Below are 21,599 nucleotides of genomic sequence, written 5' to 3' on the forward strand. Positions count from 1 at the left end.
TCTGGAATGTTACTTTGGATGTTTTTGATTGTTCTGTCGCGATCACCTCATGTTCTAGAGCTACTGAAAGAGAACTGACGGAGCTATTTAAAAAACTGTGAAGACTAAAGCATCTTTGAAAGGCAGTATGAAATCAAATATTAAATGACTGTGAATCCAGAAAGAGAGGAAGAAAAGTATTACTGATTTGCAGCTTGCAGTTTATAGTACTTGCATTGCTAGAACAGTTTGAGGAGTTGATATGGTAGAAACTTCTCTGCCGAAAGAAAATCAGAAGAGAGGAAAGCTTTTCTCTGGCATGCAAAGTGAGTAAGTATGCTGGTAACTTTGTAGTATCCACCAGTGTCCACTGGCTGACTGAATATGCACAAGAAATAAATAACATTGCAAGAATTTCATCCTTTAGGACTGATAGGAGTGTTCAGCTATGCCCTTATTCTCTGTCACTGTACAAGTAAGTTACAGGTCCATTGCACTTCTTCACTACTGCAGTGTCTACACTGAAAATATTTTAGTATTTGTGTAGATGCTACCGGAAATGGTTGATGTAGACGAGGTTGAAAAGCTTTAAAGAGCATAAATCAGAGAAGATGAAATGTATATATAATGTAGTATATAGTATACATGTATATGTAATATAGTGGTGGACACCTATATTATTCCTAATTTCATCTTTCATAGTGGAATGGTAGTGGCTCTGTCTTTGTGCCTGCCTCTTGCCATTGCTCAAGTTACCTTTGCCTGTTGCTGCCTGTCCGAAGATGACTGGGCAAGCTCATTTTCCATCTTGTTTGCTAAGGGGTTTCCTCCCCACTTGGCACCCACCCCTGTGGTGTGCATTTTAAAACATACACAAATAAGAGTGATGGACACATAACAATCTGTCAGAACAGACTAGGCTTTTCTCAGAACAGGGCATGTTTATCACCTGTATTTGCATACAGCCATCTTTATGGCAGACAAACTCTTACTTGAATTCACAGTCCCATGTTAAATCTTTTCTCCCACACCAAAAAAAATGTTTGGGCTGTTCTTCATCCCATGGAGACTAGATCCAAAGATATGTTTGCTGGAATCATTCTGCGGCTAAGGTATTGTGACAGCTACATTTTGGTGCATGGAGAAGGGCATGAAAAGTTTGGTCACTGCTGCACAGTTGGCAACTACTCCCCCCCTCTGCCAAATTCGTGAAATCAGTCATCAGTTTTGGAATTGTGCTGTGGAGAAGCTGGCAAACACTGAAGAGCAAAACAATCACCTTTCTGTGGTCCCTTGGCACCACAGAAGCAGCCACTTTGCCCAGTAGCTAGGATTTATTTATTCTTTTGTGCTGAAGGTTATCCTTTCTGGCATTTTAATATTTTCAAGGGAAGTTCTCTCTGATGGACATCTTGTGTACTAAAAAGCTCTCTCAAAATAACACATGCTTGCTGCGTGCCCAGATGCAAAGTGGCAAGCTGCAGCGCCCACACCTTTCACAAAGTACATTTGCAGAGCTCAGAGCTTAGGCCTGAATATGTTTATAGCACTTTAGGACTGTTTGTGAAGTTGGAGCCCTTCCAAAAAAGAAGAAAAAAATCGAGAAGGCATATATTATTGTTTATAATCTGCTTTATTCAGCCAAACCTTTTCCCAAACAGCCCCCTGGATTGCTGTTTAAATCCTCTGGTGCCTTTAACTACCGATACTGAAAATGGTTAATGCATATTCAAACTAAGCCTGGCATCTACTCCAGGAAATCACTTTAATTGAGAAGCATTAAATGTTAAAATGATTAAAATACATAAAGCCAACATGGTGTATATGAAGAGCCCAGATCCGCAGCTTCAGAGTGTTCCTTGGCCCAGTATCTCTGAAGTATGAGCTTCAAAGGCTGATACAGTTTAGAATTCCCTGAAAAGAAAATTGGTCCGTTTTCTTGACTCACAGAACTGGATGTCTAGCAAGTAGCTCTCTAACTAGAATGGAAGCAAACACTTTGAGAGTCACTGGGGAAGGTTTGATGACTTGATGCTTAATTCTGCTTCTGCTTCTGTAGGATTATGTTTCTTTGTCGTGTGTGTGTGTGTGTGTGTGTGTGTGTGTGTGAGAGAGAGAGAGAGAGAGAGAGAGAGAGAGAGAGAGGTTCCCACCCTATATGAGTTCAGGGTGGGAGAAAACCTGTACTCTGATTCTCTGAAGATTCCATGGCCAGATCACATACTGCCAAGAGCACAAGTGATGAACAAAAAATGTGGGAAGAAATTCCACATTAGAGCCCAAATAAAATTTAGTAATAGTGACAGCTGTGGTAAAATGTGCATCACTATATGAGGATCATCACCACCAACAACAAAACAAAACCGCCCGCCTCTGAGAATAGAAAAGCATCATGTTTCTCTTTTTTTAAAAATGGTTATATGGACTGGTATGATTCAGCCAGTTGCTGCATGGTGATAACTGTATCTCTGGTGATAAACCTGAACCTATGTACCTTGGGCATCTAAAAATAAGTATCTGATCTCTGCCAACCTTCATAATGTAATAGATTTTATCACTTATCTGTGTTTCAACACAAGGAAGTCTTGATTGAAATTAAACACAGAAGCTAATTAGTCAGTTGATTAGTCTGTTGAAAGTCAGCTGGCCCCATTAAGCTAGCTAGCTAGCTCCAGATTGTGTTTTCTGAGATTGGAACCAAATATATGTCCTTGTAGAGGATGTGAAAGTGGGTGTTTGGGGGAATAAATAATCTGTAGAACAGGGATGATGAATCTGTGGCCCTCTAAATGTTCAAAGAATCATAGAATTGCAAAGTTGGAAGGGTCATCTAGTGCAATCCAGGAATCTCAGCTAAAGCATCCCTAACAGATGGCTATCCAACCTCTGCTTAAAAACCTCCAAGGAAGGAGAGCCCACAGCCTCTCGAGGGAAACCATTCCACTGTCTAACAGCTCTTACTTCTGCATCCTTTGGAGGATGGAAGTTGTAGTCATAATGCAAATACCTTGGGCTGCTTAACTTCACACTCTTTTCCTTCATCCATGTAAGGCTGCAGATCCATCCCTCATTGCATAGCTGTCTGAGTTGTATATGGGCATGATGGGATGGGTGAATGCAAACAATTTGCAAGTTCTTGTAACCAGTTGATAAGCTGGTTATTTATCTATATCATCCTGTAGAAAGAAATGAGAGCTTCACTGTGTCCAGGATTTCTACTAAGATACAGGTTGGCTGCTAGCAGGTCAATTTAAGCCAAGAGGTGCTAAGTGCTGGTCTCTATCTAAAACCTTTTCAGTTGTGTGGTGAATGTGATATATTTAAAAGATCCTTGGAGAAAGTATGTTGGTGCTGTAAGCAAAGTTGCTCTAATTTAAACTATTGATACAACACAGAAAAAGGCACTTGAATCCTAAAGAACTTTTCATATTTATTTTACATAGAACTTTCTTTTTTTACATACAACTCATGCCAGCACACATGAGGCATATACGAAGAAACTTGCCAGGTTTTGTTTTGTGTTTTTTTCCAGAGACACATGGCAATAAATAGGTTTCTTTAGACTTCGCTTCAGAACTGTACAAAATGTATAACCGCAGGGAGCTGTCCGTGGTGGGATAGAGCAAACTGGGAGGGAGGTGTAAGGAATGCATCAGCCTTGCTCTTGTCATTTTTCTTGCTTGAAACTGTATTCAAAAACAAAAAGTGGACAGCTTCATTTTTACCGAGTCCAAAATGCTGAGTTTATTCTTGGTCTTTTTCCTCCTCTAAGGAGGTCTGTGCTTGCATGTCTACACAGAGAAGCTATTGGATGGAATGCCTGATGAGCTCGTGACACCACCATGCACACAGTCTGTGTGTTCTGCTCTTCAGGTACAAAAGATGCCTTCTTATTCCACAGCACTAGCTAGAAGTCACCCGTGTGCTTTAGGAAAGCATTGTGTTTACCAAGCAATGTGAATATGCTAATCCTGACCTCTGCTTTTGCATTATTTGCTTCCTTGTTGCGGTTAGGGGCAAATCCTTTTTGTTTCTGTTTTTAAAGACAACAACCAAACCCAAGTGAAATAGACAACATGCCAGTGGTGTGCTTTTTCTTTTTTAGCTTCAGCCACGGCCAAAGCCCTGCAGCAACAGGTCATAACATACAACATGTTCACACTAAACTGTGAATTAGTCCTCTGAGCACTGTTTCCGAGTCCTGAAATGCAGTGCTCTTAACAGGAAGATGGATTTCCTTCCCACAAATATACCAGCCATAGCTGCGTTAGAGTGCACGTGAAAGCTAAAGTCATAGAAGAGGAGTTCTGGTCAAAAACACTGAGACCTTATACAAGGCTGGAATATTGCAAAGGCAGGGAAAATGTTATGCTAAGCTCTTCAGGAATTAAGGAGACATGGATGGCAAAGAACATGCAGTAATCAATTTGCATGATTCTCTCTATATCGGAACAATTTCAGGCAGATGTTCTTAAATCCTCCAGAAAATGTCAAACTTTATTAGACACTTCATGGCAAAGCGTTTATAACTTATGCTTAATCAAGTTAATAAAACTGGGATGCAAACTGATCGTCTAAATAAAAGTTTCAAGAGCAAACATTTCTCCCATTTGATGTTGTCAGATTGATAAATTGTCATACACATGCGATTGTTGCAGAAAAGTAGCTATGTTGATACCTTAGCAGTGGTGTTCTGGGTGTGGCAGCAATGTACACAGATGCCCTTTTGCATCCAGTAGAGTTTATAAGTCCATTCTACCCCTCTATTACACTTGAGCTTTGATTGAGTGGGGGCGTATATATAATTTCTATTGAACTTTGAAGGAAAGATGTAATAGAGATAAAGAATCCAGCCAAAGGGCAGAGCACCATCTGCATGCATGCAGATTTTTGTTAATTCAGCCTTGATGCACACAATTCCTTACTGACTTTACTGGAGTTGGTAACCAGGAATTGAAAATGAAGTACACAGAAGCAAATCAGTATTAATGTTCATCACTCTCACAAACTTGATAGCCTGCCTATTCTTTGCTGCATCAAATTCCTCATTAAAGATTTGATAACACATTGTAAACCACAATATACCTGTGCCATATGGAAGCTAAGAATTTTAAAGGGATCTTGGCTGGGCAGCAGCAGGATGCAAAGTTTGTTCTGGGTTTTCTTTGTGGTCTCTCAGTTTGCTGCTGTTTCTGTATCATTGCATCTTGAACAAAACATTTGTCAAATTATTTCTAGCACTGTCCTCACACTTGTAATTTTCACTTGTGAATAGTTCATGATGTATTTAAAGGTATCCTCCAAAACATACTCCTAGTTAAATTATTGCCTTGTACAACATACAGGTTTTTCTGCTGTTCTTCCCAAGCTTATTTTTGCCTCAGTGTATGTTTTGTTGTTTGTTTTTGTTCCCAAATGGGCAAAGGCAACCCATCATTACGGATTTATTTTTAGGCTAAAGGAATTGTGAAGACTGAAGAGGGTGAAATGGTACAAGGGCGGGTGCAATCCTTGACAGTGTAAAGCAGACTTCCTCAGCCTTGGCCCGCCAGATTTTTTTTTTTTTTGGCCTACAACTCCCATGATCCCTAGCTAGCAGGACCAGTGGTCAGGGATGATGGGAATTGTAGTCTCAAAACATCTGGAGGGCCAAGGTTGAGGAAACCCGTTTTAGATGAACTAGTATTTTAGACATGTAAAGCATGCAATAATGCCATATAGGCAATGAGAATGATGGGGCGGAATGGCATAATTGATTTCAGTCAGAGGCTTGCTTTTCACTTAAAGGGAACTATGGCACTTGACCACATGTGTATCTCTCACTGAAACCACAAGGGCTTGAAGGTGCTTAAGTTTTGGCTTCAGCATGCCGTGTGCTACTCATTGTTTATAAAGAGAGAGAGAGAAAATGCCCCAACGCCTACAATATTCACACACACGTGATCTAAACATTGCCACATTTCCTTTTGTCATGGTTCTAACAAAGCTTGATGCATGAATCCCTTGCAAGCACCTTCTAGAGATTTCTCTTGTGTTCAGAGTAATTGGCTCCACATACAGGAACATGTGCAAGCATATACCTGCATGTTGACAGACTAAAATAAGATGCATGTTTGCAGCGGGGGGGGGGGGTGTGAAAGTTAAAATGACCCCCCCTTGCAAAAAAAACCCTTTTTGTACCTATTTTAAGTTCTGCAGTCTGTGACTCCAGTATGGATAAAACAGCTTGATTTCAGCAGAGTGTGGGGCTGATACTGGAATAATTGCTTTCTCACTTGAACTGAAATAGAAAAGCTATTCAGTAATGAAGCTGAATTAGTCTTGATATTATAAAGGGTCATGGTAACAAATGACGTAGAAATAGTTTACAGAGTTACAGTGTCTTAAAGGAAGATATTGAACATGTGCATATATTGTCAGAAATGTGACAGATTGTTTAGCTGTGGCACAGTGGACTTAGGCTTGGTCATTTGTACCTTCAGTCTGATCCTCATTGGGTTGCATGGTCTTATTGTCTGCTTTTACCGCTAATAAATGTAGTGGGGGGTAAATCAAATACCGACTCAAAGGAAATGTTTCTAAATTTTGATTGAAAATGAGACAGTGTGCTGGTCAGGAGAGATGTGGAGCTCATTCTACATGGGATCAGTAGTCATCTTTCACATGGTATACAATGTTTGGCAAAACTGAAGAAGTTTTTTTTAAAAAGCAAGACACACAAGTCCAAATTATTACCAGCTCCATAAATCAGAAATCAGTCTTCGCTTTCCCCCACAAAATCTTGTAGGGGCAACATATTTCACAGTGGAGGCAGAATTCCAATTAAATGCTTTTTTAAAAAAAGGAGCAGTGAATATTAATCTGGAGACTTTCAACAGATACATTACAGGGTCTTTTTTCATTAGATTGTTTTGATTATGGAATGGCAGCTATGGAAGTCAGCAGAAATCCCGTGCCTAATTCAGTTCTGTTTCTATTTTTCACAATAACATATTGAAAGCTTTTGCCACGGAAGTAAAAACTTTACATATGCACTTTCTCCCTTAACAGCTATAATCTCTCCAAGGGAGAAATGTACATACTTCCACACAGTGAAAGGCAGCATGTATTTGGGTCGAGAAGCTGCTATGTTCCTTTAGCATTTTACTGTGGCTTGTCCCATTCTTGTGTGATTTCAAAATAGGCCCCCAAACCCCACCAGAGCAAGTGAAAGCTTCTTTTTAGGCTTTGACTGTGTGATAGCTCAGTCAGTAGAGCATGAGACTCATAATCTCCAGAGTTGTGGGTTTGAGTCTCACGTTGGCCAAAAAGAATCCAACATTTCATGGGGTTGGACTAGATGACACTTGTGGTCTCTTCCAACTCTACAACTCTATGGGTTGTAGTCATTCCTAATATTTCAGTGGGTCTACTCAGGGTATGACATATTTGGCTACCGCCCTATTGGTTCAGGGACAGAATATTGAGAGTTTCCACGTGTAAGACTGGTACACTTGTGTGTGTAACCTCATTGGCAATCGTTGTGCTTGAGGTGTTAAAACTGATCTACCTGACTGCTCATTCACAAAAAAGTAATCACATATTGAACACCTATGCATGGGCCAGTTCTCAGCTTCTCGTTACACTCATGTGACCTTGCTCCTTTTACTCAGTGAATATAGCAAGTTATTGTCTGGAAATGCAAGGAAAGACATACAGTGGTGCCCCGCAAGACGAATGCCTCGCAAGACGGAAAACTCGCTAAACGAAAGAGTTTTCCGTTTTGGAGGTGCTTCGCAAAACGAATCTCCTATGGGCTTGCTTCGCAAGACGAAAATGTCTTGCGAGTTCCTGCGGGTTTTTTTTCCTTCCCCCCCTTTTTCTAAGCCGCTAAACCGCTTATCAGCTGATCCGGTAAGCCGCTAATAGCGCTAATCCGCTAATCCGTCAATGGGCTTGCTTCGCAAGACGAAAAAACCGCTAGACGAAGAGAATCACAGAACGGATTCTTTTCGTCTTGTGAGGCACCACTGTAGTTCTTCCCTGAGCTATGTCTGCAAACAGTAACCAATTTATAGAAGACACTGTTAAGAGAAGCTTTCTGTGATTCTCAAATAAGGGTTATAAGATTATAGTATTATGTGAGGCAGGCTTGGAATGTGTATGAGTCTCTAAGAAAGTTCAAATTGTTCACAGAACTGCTTCAGTGGAAAGTTAAACAACCCTGATCTCAGATAGTCTATGAAACCCTCTTGACACATCTGGTTTCTGGCTAATGTCTTCCACCATATGATTGTCATGTTATTTTTCTTTCTCGGTCTTTTCTTCCCACCCTGGAAAGCAGGGATGGGGAATCCTATGGACTCCAGAGATGGTTGTTGGACAGCTCCCATTCCTAGCCACTGACTCTTCTGTCTGGGGCTGATAAACACCATAGGTGGAGGGCCACAGGTTTCCTACCTCTGGTATGAAGCTTTCTTTGGCGGGTGAATTCTGAACAGCTTTAAATCTAAAGGTATGTCTCCTCGAAAACCGGTAGCAGCATAGCAATGGCAATAAAAATGTGTCATTTAGCATGGTGCCATATTATAACATGTACTGAAATAATGAGACAGCATAGGACTTTGCACTAGATTATAGGCATTGTCAAATTCTTTGTAATCCAATTTCCTATAAACTAAGACTCCTTTTTTCATTTCTGATCAGACGAAATATGCCTTGTGCTTGACTTGTATGCAGATTGCAGCCTTGGAGTAGTGGAGTTAAAGGCCCTTGCATGCTCACATAGTTGATGCAGACTACAAGTCCAGTAAAATTGTGCATTGTGGAGAGATATTTTGTTGTTGTTCTTTTCATGAAAGGGGAAGTGTCCCAAGGTAAAAGGTACTGCTCTTGCAGTGATTATAACCAGTGATCCCAGCAAGTCAAGAAAATAACTGCTGTAATCTCCCCGTGACCCACCTGTGGTGTAGGTTTTTCTAGCCTATGCAAAATCAGTTTTTCCTCTCAGCTCCTCTGCAGCACGTTGTCCAATTGATCACAATGGTACCTACTCTCCCCTAGCCGAAAACAGGACAGGCCTGGCTTGGTGGCTGGGAAGGGTTTGAAATGTAGGAGATAAAATTGTATCTGCCTTGTTTTGGGTACTGTGCCTTGCCAGTTGGTACAGAGGCTGGGAAAAGAGAGGACAAGGCAGCAACATCCCCTGTGATGCTGCAAACTGCAAATGCTTAAAGGCTGCAATGTAGGTAGGAAGTAAAACCACCTGTGGCTGCCCCACCATTTATCCTGCATAAGGCAAAGATATACCGAAACAGCCAAGTAAATGTGAAGCTGCAGGACTGGGGGAGGAAGAAGATACAGAAGGGGCGGGGAAGGGGGGAATTGCAATCTCCCAATAACTTTCCATCCCTTCAGCAGTCAAGTCTGGATTTAGCAATATTGCATTTCCATTGGTTGGCTAGAGGTGAGCAAATGAGGACAGTGGCCGTGCCACATGTGAGCTGATGTGGAGCCGCCAAAGGCCAAAATGTTTAGTCATTTCAACATGTGCTAGTGTTGCACTCAACAGCAGAGCTCTATGGAAAGAGTCAAGAAACTCTTATTTACTACAGCTGGCACCCCTAAAGTCATACAAATACTATACACACCAATGTGCTCTGTTCAGGAGCAGTGCCTCCTATGTCCCACTCTTTCAGACAGAAAGCAAATATATATCTTAATACCATGTTTTCTTTCAGCTCTACAGGAAACAAATAGTGGATTCCCATTCTAAAATAATGGAAATGTTCTCGGAATGGCACGCCTGTGATCCTTGAAGTCTGATTGCCGTCCCTCAGTGGGTGTTTGTTTCTTTTTTTAGTATGCTTTCAGGCCCCAGAGAGCAAGTGGGGGTATGGCAAAATTGAAGGGATCGCAAAATTTTAAAAAGGAGGGTGATCCATTTCATCAAGCCAAGAGGCAGGGCTTGTTGGAAAGTCTGGATAACCAACGCTGCTTCCAGTAGAAATATCAGAGGTTGGGCCTCCAGCCATAGCTCTGAGTGTCTGACTCACCCCCTGCCCTCCATGTGCCATTATTCCTAAATTATTGTCCATTGTGTAATCCAGGCCATTTAGCAACGGAGTGTGTGATGGAAGGGATGATATGGAAGCGGGAGACTGTGGGATTCCGTAGGGGCTTCCATCCCTCAAGTCCTGATATGATTGTCCAGTCCCATCCATTGAGAAAGTACCGTTCATTAGCTGTCCACTAGCCACCTCACCAGCATTGTTATAAATTCTGTTGTTGTGGCCAAGCTCCGAGAGGATTTGGTCTTCTGTAAACAAAGCAAGGAAAACAGCATTTTAAGTGCAGCAGTAATAATAAGGGTCACTGCATACATTTGCCATGAAAGGAAGAAAGAAGAATACTGGTAATCTATCCAATTCCAGTCCCATCCAAGACTGCCAACTGTTCTTAAGTCCATTGATGCCCATGGATTTAAGCTAGCCTTGTATCTAACCACCTGTCTGGTAGCTGTAGGCGACAGAGAATTGTAAAAAAGTTACTAGCCTGGCAGGGGAGGGACTTTCCATGGGACAGCATAGAAACCCACCGGCAGGGCAAAACTGTCTCCTCTTCAGCACCTAGCAGACTAGTAAATGTTGCCACAGGCTAGTAACTTTTGTGACCTTATTTTTAGGGCTTATTCAAGCACACTTCTGCCGCATCATGGCTTAAGTATCTTTTCCATCGCTGAAACAGGATCAACCCCATTCCAACTGGCTGTAGACCTACATTAACTGATTTCCCTTTCTTCTTCTTGTGGCAGTTATGAAGTTCTGCCAATCCAAAGACTGAGAAGCTTCATACATGCTCCAGTGCCCACTTCTGGAAAAGACTAACCAAAGCAGTGCAGGTGATGAAAGACTGACATGTTTTAAATGCTCTGACAAACAGTAGTTCTGAAATTCTCAGAGATATTTACATTGCAAAATTCATCAGTGTCATTGAAAGGTCTATACTGGCATCAAAAGCCAAACTGTAACAAAAAAGCCCTATTGTACCTGTGTGGGAAATGGTTGTTGTTGTTTTTTAAAAAATACATTTACTATTTTGACTTATTTTTAAACCACCATTTCTTTCTCACATCTCATTATTATTTGACTACTTGGTTCATCTCTCGTCAACTTATTTCTGGTCACTTGCTGATTCAGCACATATCTTTGTGTATTTAAGGGCATTAGTCAGCCAAACATAAAGTGCTTAAGTCCAGTTTGTTTCAGTGGCAGAGTTAAGCCTAGGCTAAACACACACACCGACATTGTCATCAGTGGGACTTACAGGGGCTTAGTTTTTCAGCTGGTGCTTGTTTCTAAGTTTCTACCTTTTCATCAGCCACAACTGAAAAGACCCATCTTGTGGCATCACTGTTTTAATGAGGGTGCACAGCACCACATAAAAAATGCACACAGAACACCACACAAAACTTTCAGTGGTATCTAACGTTTCACAAGCAGACTTATGGGAAATGCACACTTCCAGATCTGTTCCAAAGGGTCCCCAACCCTCTGGAGTAGATTTGCGGGGAGGAAGAGGAAGGTGAAGTCCCATTAATGCCAGCTGAAGGCCATTCCGTGCGCACACAGAGACACCTTTCTACACATTTAAAAGGAAGGAAAAATTCCAAACCTTAAAACAGGGAGAAGGTTTAATTAAATTGGATCTGGCTTTAGTAAAAGGTAATCAAGTTTATATGGAGTTGCACATCTGTGAATATCTCTTTACTCTGCCAGATTTTATACAGCAAAGTTCAATTTGTGTGTACCAAGAAATAAGTCCCATTCAATTCATTGGGGTTTACTCCCAGGTAACAGTATAAGATTTCAGTCTTCAAATGCTACCGGGCAAGGTTCCAGATTCTCATGGCAATGCACAAAGCAACTTGGGTCCCTGATATCTTCAGGACTCTTATATCCTGGCTCAATCACTGAGATCATCTGGAAAAGCGCTGCTTGTTACGTTTAAGAGACCTGAGGCATTTAGTCAGTCTCATGCTGTGGAACACTTTCCCAGTAGAGATGAAACAGCAAGCCTCCTTGTTGACTTTCAAGCCCTTTTAATGCCAACAGACCTTTGCAGCTGCTACTTATTTATCATTAGGATTAGCCTGCCTCTTTAATTACTAACTGTATGGTTTGAATGGTGCTTTTATGAATTATTGTTGTATACCACCCTTGGATTTTATGATAATGGCAGTATGGAAACGCTTTTATAATAAGAGGGTAAAAATATGTGTTACTTGGTGCGTTGGCCTGGCTCTTCTTTTTTCCTCTTTTTATTATTGGTTACATTTCTTCTTGTTGATGGTTATTTTTTATATTCTAAAAAATCATCTTTAGCCTTAAATACCTTAAACACGTTTGAAGCAGGTAATTCAGGCTGCAATTCTCAACATTCCCTCGGCCTAGCTCAGGGCCCTACAAGTGCAAAAGTAGGTTTCTAAATGGACTGTGCAGGCAGTTTCTTCACTGATCCAATAGTTTGGGGTTGAATGGGCAGAGCCATTTCAAGACTGTAGTTTTGCAGTGAAGCACTGATTCAGTCCTCCACTATACCACCCAACTGCTGCTTGGCAGGATTTTAAACTGTGGACTGGAGCAACTCAATAACTTATTTTATTTATTTAAGTCCATTTCTAAACAGCTTAATTTTAGGGGGAGGACACTTAAGCAGCATACAAGAAAACTCAAATGTATAATAAATTTACAATCTGTACAATCGAAATGCCTATGGAATTTAGCTTATGAGGAGGCTGTAAATTAGCTTTCCAAACAGTTGCCTTCTGAGCAATTGTTCATGCATTCCTAAGAGAGGGAAGCATGTTTTGTTCCCAAGCTGTTTTGGCTAATGATTTTGAATCCTGTTAAGAACACAGGTGTTTTTAAATTGAGAAGAATCCCTGTGAAAAGCCAATGAGAAGTGTTATTTCATGGGATTATCAGCACAGAAATGTTTGGGGTGGGAGAGTCACATGCTGCCCATTCAATCCTGAACAGGAGCACACCACACGGCGCCATTTTGCAGGTCCCACTGCCACATGTAGGGCCTTCTCTGCCTTGCAACTCCCACTAATAATTCTCTCTGGGTACTGGACTTTATATCTGTTTGATACAAAAAATCCAGTGGTGATACCAGAGGCTCCAAGTTTACTCACCAAAATTGGAAATACCCAGCCATTCTCCAGTCAGTCAAAGACTATGCATATAGCAAACTGGTTGTTTTGGGTGGGGGGTGAGGGAATTGTCACAAAAACAAACAGCAAATTCAACTTCCATCGGAGAACTTCATTATAACAAACAATTCAGAAGTTCAATTTGTCATTTGAATTGGGCAGCTTGCACACAGTGAGGGCATGAAAGCAAAGGTTGGGTTTGCTGCCCTCTCCGCTGCATGTAGAATGTTGCATTTGGACTGGGGCATATGCCTAGATAGGCATACCTCCCACGCAACCCATTCCTTTGGGTGGCCGGTGTGCAATGCTTCTCTATGGGAGATTCTACATCGAAGAGGGGAAATCCCAAGCCTCCTTCATGCCACTGCTTTTGTAGCTAACATAGACTAAAACAAGTGTGGGGAACCTCAGGACTGGTGTCTGACTGCAGTCCTCCAGGACTCGCGTTGGCTCTGCTCTGTGCTTCCCTCCAGGCAATTTTGTCTGGGTATATACTGTCCTTGAAATCAATAATGCCTCTTACGTAAACGGATGGAAGCGTTTATATGTAGAGAAACCCTATGGCAGCCTTTCTCAACCTGTGGGTCCCCAGATGTTGTTGAACTACAACTCCCATCACCCCTAGCTAGCAAGGCCAGAGCTCGGGGATGATGGGAGTTGTAGTCCAACAACATCTGGGGACCCACAGCTTGAGAACCGCTGCCCTATGGCTTGCTTTTTTCTCTTGCCCTGCCCACCACCAGCACGCAGAAGGTTGCCCTCAGTCTGAAAAAAGTTCTCCATCCCTGAGCAAGGGCAACTTCAAGCACAAGCATATGAGCCTGTAGCTCAATCTGCCTTGTAGAGCAAGTTTGTGTTGTCCTGTGGACGATAGCCCTAAGCCTTCCCCCAGTCTCTGCTCTCCCCCATGCCTACCTCTGAAGCTCAGCTCACTATCACTAACCCCACAGTCCTCTGCAGAGCTCTCCTTTTCATGTTTGCTGCCTCCTCGATTCCTCTTAACGCTCTTGTAGAACTGGCCCCAGCGGTGACGCCCAGCATCTTTCTTCAGACGTTTCTCTTTGGCTCTTCTGTTTTGAAACCAGACCTGGAGCCGTAGAAGATAAAGGAGGGGAAAGACAAGCATTGGTGGTGGCTTGAGAGTCCACCCAAGCAGAGAACTCTAGTGTGGTTCAGTGGACAGAGAGCAGCAATTTGATCTCCTGCATCTGAATTCAAGCCCTAATTCTGCCTTAGATACGTTGATTTATTTTGTTATTTGTAGCACTTCTACCCTAAAGCCAAAGAAAAAGCTCCCAGAGTTGCATACTAACTACAGAAAGATGGAGAGGACGAACAAAATGAAAATGGTGTAAGAGGGAGGAAGAAGCAAACAAACTCAGACACAAGTTCTTAGTTCCATGGTCGTCTGGTGTGGCGACCAATAGGTGGAAAAGTTCAGAAGAGTTAGCTGATCTCTCCATTATGCTGCAGTCAGGTGCAATGGCTGCTGGAGGGAGAGGAGCCTAGCTTCTTGCAGCATAGCTGTAAGTCGCCATGCATTTGTTTTCTTCCCTCTGTTACAGCCTCAATTATGTGACTTTCTCAGCTTCAATTTCTGCATTCCAAAAATAATATCTGCATTGGGATAATATTTATTTCACAAGTTTATATACAGTTGTTTTTCTTTTGTAATAAAACCTCCAGGTGGTTTGCAAAAAAAAGAGTAAAAAGATAAAATAGTTCCCCAATGTAAATTATTGCCATTATTAATGACATTGTAGCAACTCCCCCCCAAAAAAATTCCCAAGGCAGATTCATGTCTGGGGTTATTGTTTCTGTGTATTACTCTGTACTTTTGTGCTTTTGTGTTGTGATCCTTGAAGGGCATAAAAGAAATTTCATAGATAAATAACATTCCTGCCAAACCAGACGATCCACAGTGCAGTGTGGCACAAACAGAGGCACTGAAGAGGAGCTCTGTGACAATACAAGCCTTACACACGCTCAGTTGATACGGTTAGTATGAAAATCTTTCCATTGGAGGATGAGTGAGAGTTAACAGGGGAGCACACTCTAGGAAAGCCTTGGAGCTGCTTTTGACATCCCTAAAGATCTAAGAGGGTTTATTGTTGTGTCAAACCATCGGAGGATTCACTGGCCTTGCAATTAATGTCACACCCAAAGCTACCTCTGCAAATGTTTGAACTGGTGCTGCTTTCTGCGCCTTCTCTGAACGTGACCAGGTGAAAAAGAGGAGAGTGTTAGTAAAAGCTGATACTCCTTCTTCCTCAACAGATCTTTATAAAAGCCCTCAAATTCTATACATTCCTTTCATTCTGTTTCTGCATCTGAGGTCCATAGCAGCCTCCAGATATGCTTTATCAACCCCATGAAGTGCAGGATTGTGGAATTTTAACCCACAGGTAAAGGGACTTCCGCTGCCTCCTTCTTGCACACACAAATTTCTCCTGCATGAGCTCAGCTAATGCCACCTGGCAAGTAATTAATGGCAAGTAATTAATGCTGTAGATCAATCAATTACTTAGTTGAGGACAGCATCTGCACTGTGCCATTTGGCTCACCTGTACAACCCGCATGTCCAATCCAGTTTCAGAAGACAGCTGCTCCCGCACATGCCTCGCTGGTTTGGGGGAGTTTTTATAGGCATTTTTTAATGTTTCCAACTGTTTGGCTGTGATGGTGGTTCGAGGCCTCTTAGCTCCAGCTTCTGAATCGTCTGTAACAGAACAGTTTCCTTTTATTTTGGCACACAGAGCATGAAACGGAAGCTTAGGCAGAATATAGGTATATGTGTGCCGTGAGTTTTGAAAGTGGAAGCTGTCTCAGGAATGAGAACAAGGTAAAACCAGTCTGCACTGTCCTTTTAACAGTAGGTTGACGCTATTGAATGGCAATTTAGAGCCATTTGATTGCACAGCTTGCAAAAGCACACAAATAAGAGAACCCAGACCTTGTTTGTTATCATCTGTCTCATGCTTTTAATTCTATAATTAAGTAACACTTCAACTGGAAATCATGGATCTCACTGTCAGTTGGTTCTGCAAGCAGTAGCACGTGCAATTTTCTGAAGTTAAAACAAATGTATAAACAGACTCCCAAATCTGATTTAGTCTCAGATAATTGCCTATGAATTTCAAGGAGAGCAGCAACAGCCTCTATCATCAGATCAGCAATAAAAATGCTAGTGTGAGGATACTCTCTGGTTGAAGTTGCCAGGCTGAAATGGGTAAAAAGTGCCTGTTTTTTTTCCTGAACTCTCGCAATATAGCAGCCATTCTAACAGTAGCTTTTTTCTTTTCTTGAAGGACAGAGTGCATGTTCTGGAAGAAGCATAACTGCCAAAGCCAAAAATGCTCCACAGAATGTCCTACATACTCTGATAACAAAACGTATTGCTATAGAAACACAAGTCTCCCCTTCCTTCATATATAGACAGTTTAGCCATCCTGTTTGGTCCACGCCTTGGAATTCCTCCTCTCTTACTTTGCAGCCCATTGGGCTGCAAAACTTTATGACACTGTAGCCATCGATAACGCTGAGTCAATAATAGAAATTGAGCAATATTCAATCTCTGATCTCTTAGCCCTGCCCCCCAAACCAATCCCCTTAGCACAAATAGGCATTGCATCACCCTAGCTAAATTGATTAGGTCAAAATAGAGTCCTTAATTAATGAGAAGTCAGGGCTTGTCAACATGAAATCCATTAAAGACCAGTTCAGTTTTAATTTCAGTCAGGCACTGTTTGGCAGTCTCTGTGGATTCATTAGTGTTTGGTGATCTATAGCCTCTTTCTGTCTCGCTTGCCTCAACCCACCCCCAATTCTGGGTTTTTCACCTACAGTAAATATTGGCATTTTAGACCTCGGGATGAAAAATGGGAGACTCTTTGGGTTAAGGGCCAGATTAAGCTGCTGTGTAAGATACAACTCTGTTGCCTCAAGCAGAGCTGAGCCGGGGGGGGGGGTTGCTTTTGGCTCTTGATGTTCCTTCATGCAGAGCATCTTAAACAGTAAATAGATGGCATGCATCCCTCTGTTGCTCATCAATCCCCTGGGAATATAAGATTCTTTTTGGAGATACATGGGGGGGGGGAATCAAATATTTGGCCCAGTTCCGGGAGCTTGCGGGAGGAACTGAACAATTAGATGCTCAAGACCTGCCCCTGCTCCATGCTTCCATGTACCCTGGCACAGCCATTTTGCCAAAGCTGAGGATGTGCCAAAGATGATGTTATGCAAAGAGATTCAGGCTGGGGAGGCTAACAGCAAGAGAGAAAACAATGTGCTGGAAAAGAGGTGGAGATCCTAGGGTGGCAGGACAGAGCCAGGCCGTTGTTCATGCCTAGTGAAATGGGCAGGTTCTGGCTGCCTTTTCCCAGTTCCCTGCACCTGTGTTTTTTCAGGTAATACTGTCCATTCCAGTAGGATGTGTGTTCGCTTGGTAATATGCCCATCTATTGCAACTCTTTGTGCGATAAGGAAAAAGAAGTTTTGTGTGCACAGAACTTCAGAAGGAGATTTGGTGAGGTACATTAAATCTCGAGAATATGAAGAAGACATGGTTTCAGTAGGACAGCCCTTGAAATCCAAGGGAAGCAGGTACATCATTCAAATGGGAAAGCTACAAACTGCAAAGTTCGGCTTCCAGGCTTAGCTGCCACCTGGCCATGTCCTTGCTGTCTCTTAGCACTGTTCATCCAAGGCATTCCTCCTTTCCTGAGACATAGAAATCTCCCCAAGAAACAAGACCAGGCTTTGTGTCTGGAGTGTGGAGTTTTGAGCTGGAACACAGCAGCGCTTTGCTCCAGACCTTGCACAGCAGAAGGAGCCAGCCTGCAACGTTTGGGCAACAACATCAAGTGGCCCAAGGCAGCAGGAGGGGTGACACGATTGGAGAAGAGCAGGAGAGCTCACCGGTCATGGCACGACTCTCCATTCCCCAGCTCAGGCAAGCCACCCCACAGTACAGGGATCTGCAGATGTACACCCTAGAGTGGTACCGGCATTTGGTTTCACTTCCATTCACGGCACACTTACAAATGAGACTAGCCAGAACTGATGTCCTGTATGTGTATCCATGTGCCAGGATTGGATCCCAGGTTCCCAGAGGGTTCAGTTCCTGCCTTGCAAACAAATTCCAATTGTCATTTCCCATAAACAGGTTTGCTACCTTTCCTGCTCACGTGTACCGTATTTTTCGCCCCATAGGGTGCACCGGCCCATAGGGCGCACCTAGTTTTTTGGGGGGATAAAGAAAAAAAAATATTTTTCCCCCAGGCGCGGGGCTGGGGTGGGGAAAGCCCGAGCTTACCCCAACCCCAGCCCCCAGAACAGGCTGCTATCCGCAAGCCTAGGGAGCCCGGCGGGAAGTCGCGCCGGTCTCCCCAGGTTTGCGGATATCTGCCCGAAGCCAAGGGGTGCGCTACTCAGCGCGCCCCGGGCTTCGGGATGCAGACAGCTCTCTGCAAGCCTTGGAAGACCGGCGGAAACTCCCGTGGGCTCCCAAGGCTTGCGGATAGCTTCCTGAAGCCTGGAGAGGAGAGGGGCCCCATAGGATGCACACACATTTCCCCTTCATTTTTGGAAGGGGAAAAGTGCGTCCTATACGGCGAACAATATGGTACTTAATGCTAACACTAGGTGGTGCCAGAGGAGAAAAGAAAAACAAGTGCCCCTCCCCCCCCCAAAAAATAAGGAGCTTGCCCCCCACTGCTGGACTCCTGTCGTTAACATAATTTTCTTTCATACCTTGCCAACCTAGAAATATCCTTTGCCCTTCCTGCACCTGCCCCCTTCCCTGGCCACCACTGATGTTAACCTGAAAGAAAAAGAACCAATTTTTTTCCTAATTCACACAAGTTCTCTTGTCTGTTTGTCCAGAAGCAACTGTATCTTGCCACAGAGGAACGCCTGGCATGTTTGCTGAATCCCTACCGTTCTGCTTGGCCGTCTCATAGTCTTCCTTGCACACCAGGCGTCCGTCTTCCATGAGGTAGAACTCATCACCTGTGGCCAGTTGGCGATTGCAGATGATGCAGGCAAAGCAGTGCAGGTGATAGACGAAGTCCTGGGCTTTCCTGACCACCTGCGTGGGTGGAATCCCCTGCTGGCACGCTGTACATTTTGTACCAAAACGCCTGCAGAGGAGAACAAAAAAAGACTACGCCTATAACCAGAGCAATATATATACTGTACTTGGTGCAGGAAAAAACACAGAAAGTAGCATTAGGCAAAGATTTCAGCTGAACACAATTTTTTGCTCATAAGACTCTTGAGCATAGCTGTCAACTGTCCCTTATTTGGCGGGAAAGTCCCTTATCCCAGCACTGTGTCCCGCTGCTGTCCCTTATTGATGATGTCCCTTAAATTTCCTGGGTTTCAAAGGAAGCAGCTCCTCTCCCTCCCTCCCTGCCGGCCAGGGAGGAGGGAGGCTCCAACTGTGTTGCTTGGCTGCGTTGCTCACCCAACAAGGAGTCTAAGAACAACTGGGGGGTGGAGCTTGCATGCCTTGTGCCGATCAAATCGGCCTCATTGCCTGGGGACTCGCCTTTGCTCAGCGCTTCCCAGCGGAGAGGTGACGGTGGTTTTCCTTGCTGCATCCCCGTTGCTGCGCTGTGGGAACCACTGCTTGAGGCTTCGTTTGGCTGCTGGCTGGGCTTTCTGCTTTTGGCTCGGAGGGGCTCAGAAGTTGAACATACCTGTGCCTGGAAAATCCCTTATTTTGGCTGCTGATCCCTTATTTTTGAGGCTGCTGGTCCCTTATTTTCAAATCTGTAAGTTGACAGCTATGCTCTTGAGAACTGGCCTAGAGTGTATGGGTAATGCCTGCTGAACTGTCAGAAGCCAGAGCCATTCCTATATCCACTTTTGAGAAGTGGAAGGCAGGGTTTCAGAGCCCTGTATAGGTATTTGCCCCTTCCAAGGACCAGCAAAACTAGAATAAATTAGGTAAAAAAGGCAATTCAGATTGGCACAATGCATGCAGCTTTTCTTGGTCATACAGAGTATGGATTACCTGGGCACCAATTTTTATTTTAAGGGTTGGATGTACACAGCTCTGCCTGCGGCAGAAAACCAGGATGGAGTGAGTCACTGTTCTGAGCAAGGGAGGCCAGGAGATCTTCTGAAGAAGAGAAGTACTCAAAATGAAGAGAAAGGGATGTGGACGAAGGGGCAGAGTTTAAAGCAGCAATCGACCCAATTATGCATGACATTTCACACAGCAGGGCTTAATCTTCTTCACTGGAGAGAGACTGGCCTAATGGATCGCAGGAAGGGTTGATCTTAATGGTCCTTTTAACTAAAGCCTATGTGGGCCGTGCAGTTGCCCCCGCGAGGACAGTATATATTTCATCCACATTAAGTCTAAATTAATTACGGCTAAATAAATAAATTATAGCTGGGATGATGAATACAGAATTAATTTAGAATGATGGGGTCTCGCATGCGCCAATAATACTGAGCACAGCACACCTGCTGCGTAGGGGAAAGGGGGGAAGGAAACGCATCCTGGGTGAGATATTGTCCCCCTGCATGTGAGTTGGGCCCTAATAGTCTATAAGGGAGTGTTAAAAGCTGTGCTATGAATCAGTGCCCAAGACAGATAACAGTCTTGGGAGGGAGTGCAGCCACAGCATGCCAGCATGACAATGTGAACATAATCGGCAGAGTCCCAATCCTGTGCAGTAGATGTTTATGCCCTTGGAATTCAAGGATGTGAATTGTGGGGTCTCTTCCCACAAAGTTGCAAGAAAGTTGAGGCTGCACAAACTGCTCTAGCAAGTAACAGCAACACATTCGGTGCATTGAAATGTTTACCACCAGCCGATTTGTACTCCAACCGGCAAGCAGGGGCATCTTACCCATAGAGGCTAGTGGCGCTGGGCGCCAGGGTGCCAAGTTCTAGAGGGTGCCAGGGAGGAGGCAGAGGCTGGACGCAGCGCCTCCCATCATCAGCTCGCCACCCTCGCCCGCCTCCGCCATGCTGCCTGCGCCAAAGCAGCACTGCGCCTGGAGCCTCCGTCTGCCATGGCCACCGTGGCACGAAGTGGCCAGCAGAGCCAGGAAGTGCCACGTCCAGCCTCTGCCTCTTCCCCACCAGAGGAGCCGCCCTCCAGCCGCTGCCCTCCTCCAGCCCCGTCGTCAGCACTGTCCTCCCTAAAAAACTCTGGGAAGCAGGGGGGGGGGCGCGCCGGAGATAGCTTTGAAAGCCAGTGTGGTGTAGTGGTTAAGAGCGGTAGACTCATAATCTGGGGAACTGGGTTCGCGTCTCCGCTCCTCCACATGCAGCTGCTGGGTGACCTTGGGCCAGTCACACTTCTCTGAAGTCTCTCAGCCTCACTCACCTCACAGAGTGTTTGTTGTGGGGAGGAAGGGAAAGGAGAATGTTAGCCGCTTTGAGACTCCTTAGGGTAGTGATAAA

The 21,599-nt window shown here is 43.8% G+C and overlaps 1 protein-coding gene across 1 annotated transcript in view; it reads right to left on the reverse strand.

The window, feature by feature from the left end:
- Window positions 1-8,733: 8,733 nt before the first annotated feature.
- Window positions 8,734-21,599, reverse strand: part of LHX4 (LIM homeobox 4) — a gene marked incomplete at its 5' end in the record, with an annotated part of 71,915 nt that continues 59,049 nt past the window's right edge. The window contains 4 exons of the mRNA XM_081194490.1: window positions 8,734-10,276; window positions 14,090-14,261; window positions 15,739-15,893; window positions 19,112-19,314. Coding sequence (XP_081050616.1) covers window positions 9,882-10,276; window positions 14,090-14,261; window positions 15,739-15,893; window positions 19,112-19,314 — 925 coding nt within the window. The 3' untranslated portion in view covers window positions 8,734-9,881. The remainder of the gene's footprint in view (window positions 10,277-14,089; window positions 14,262-15,738; window positions 15,894-19,111; window positions 19,315-21,599) is intronic.

This window comes from Podarcis bocagei (genome assembly GCF_964188305.1).
Source record: "Podarcis bocagei genome assembly, chromosome: 5".
NCBI classification, from domain to species: Eukaryota; Metazoa; Chordata; class Lepidosauria; order Squamata; family Lacertidae; genus Podarcis; species Podarcis bocagei.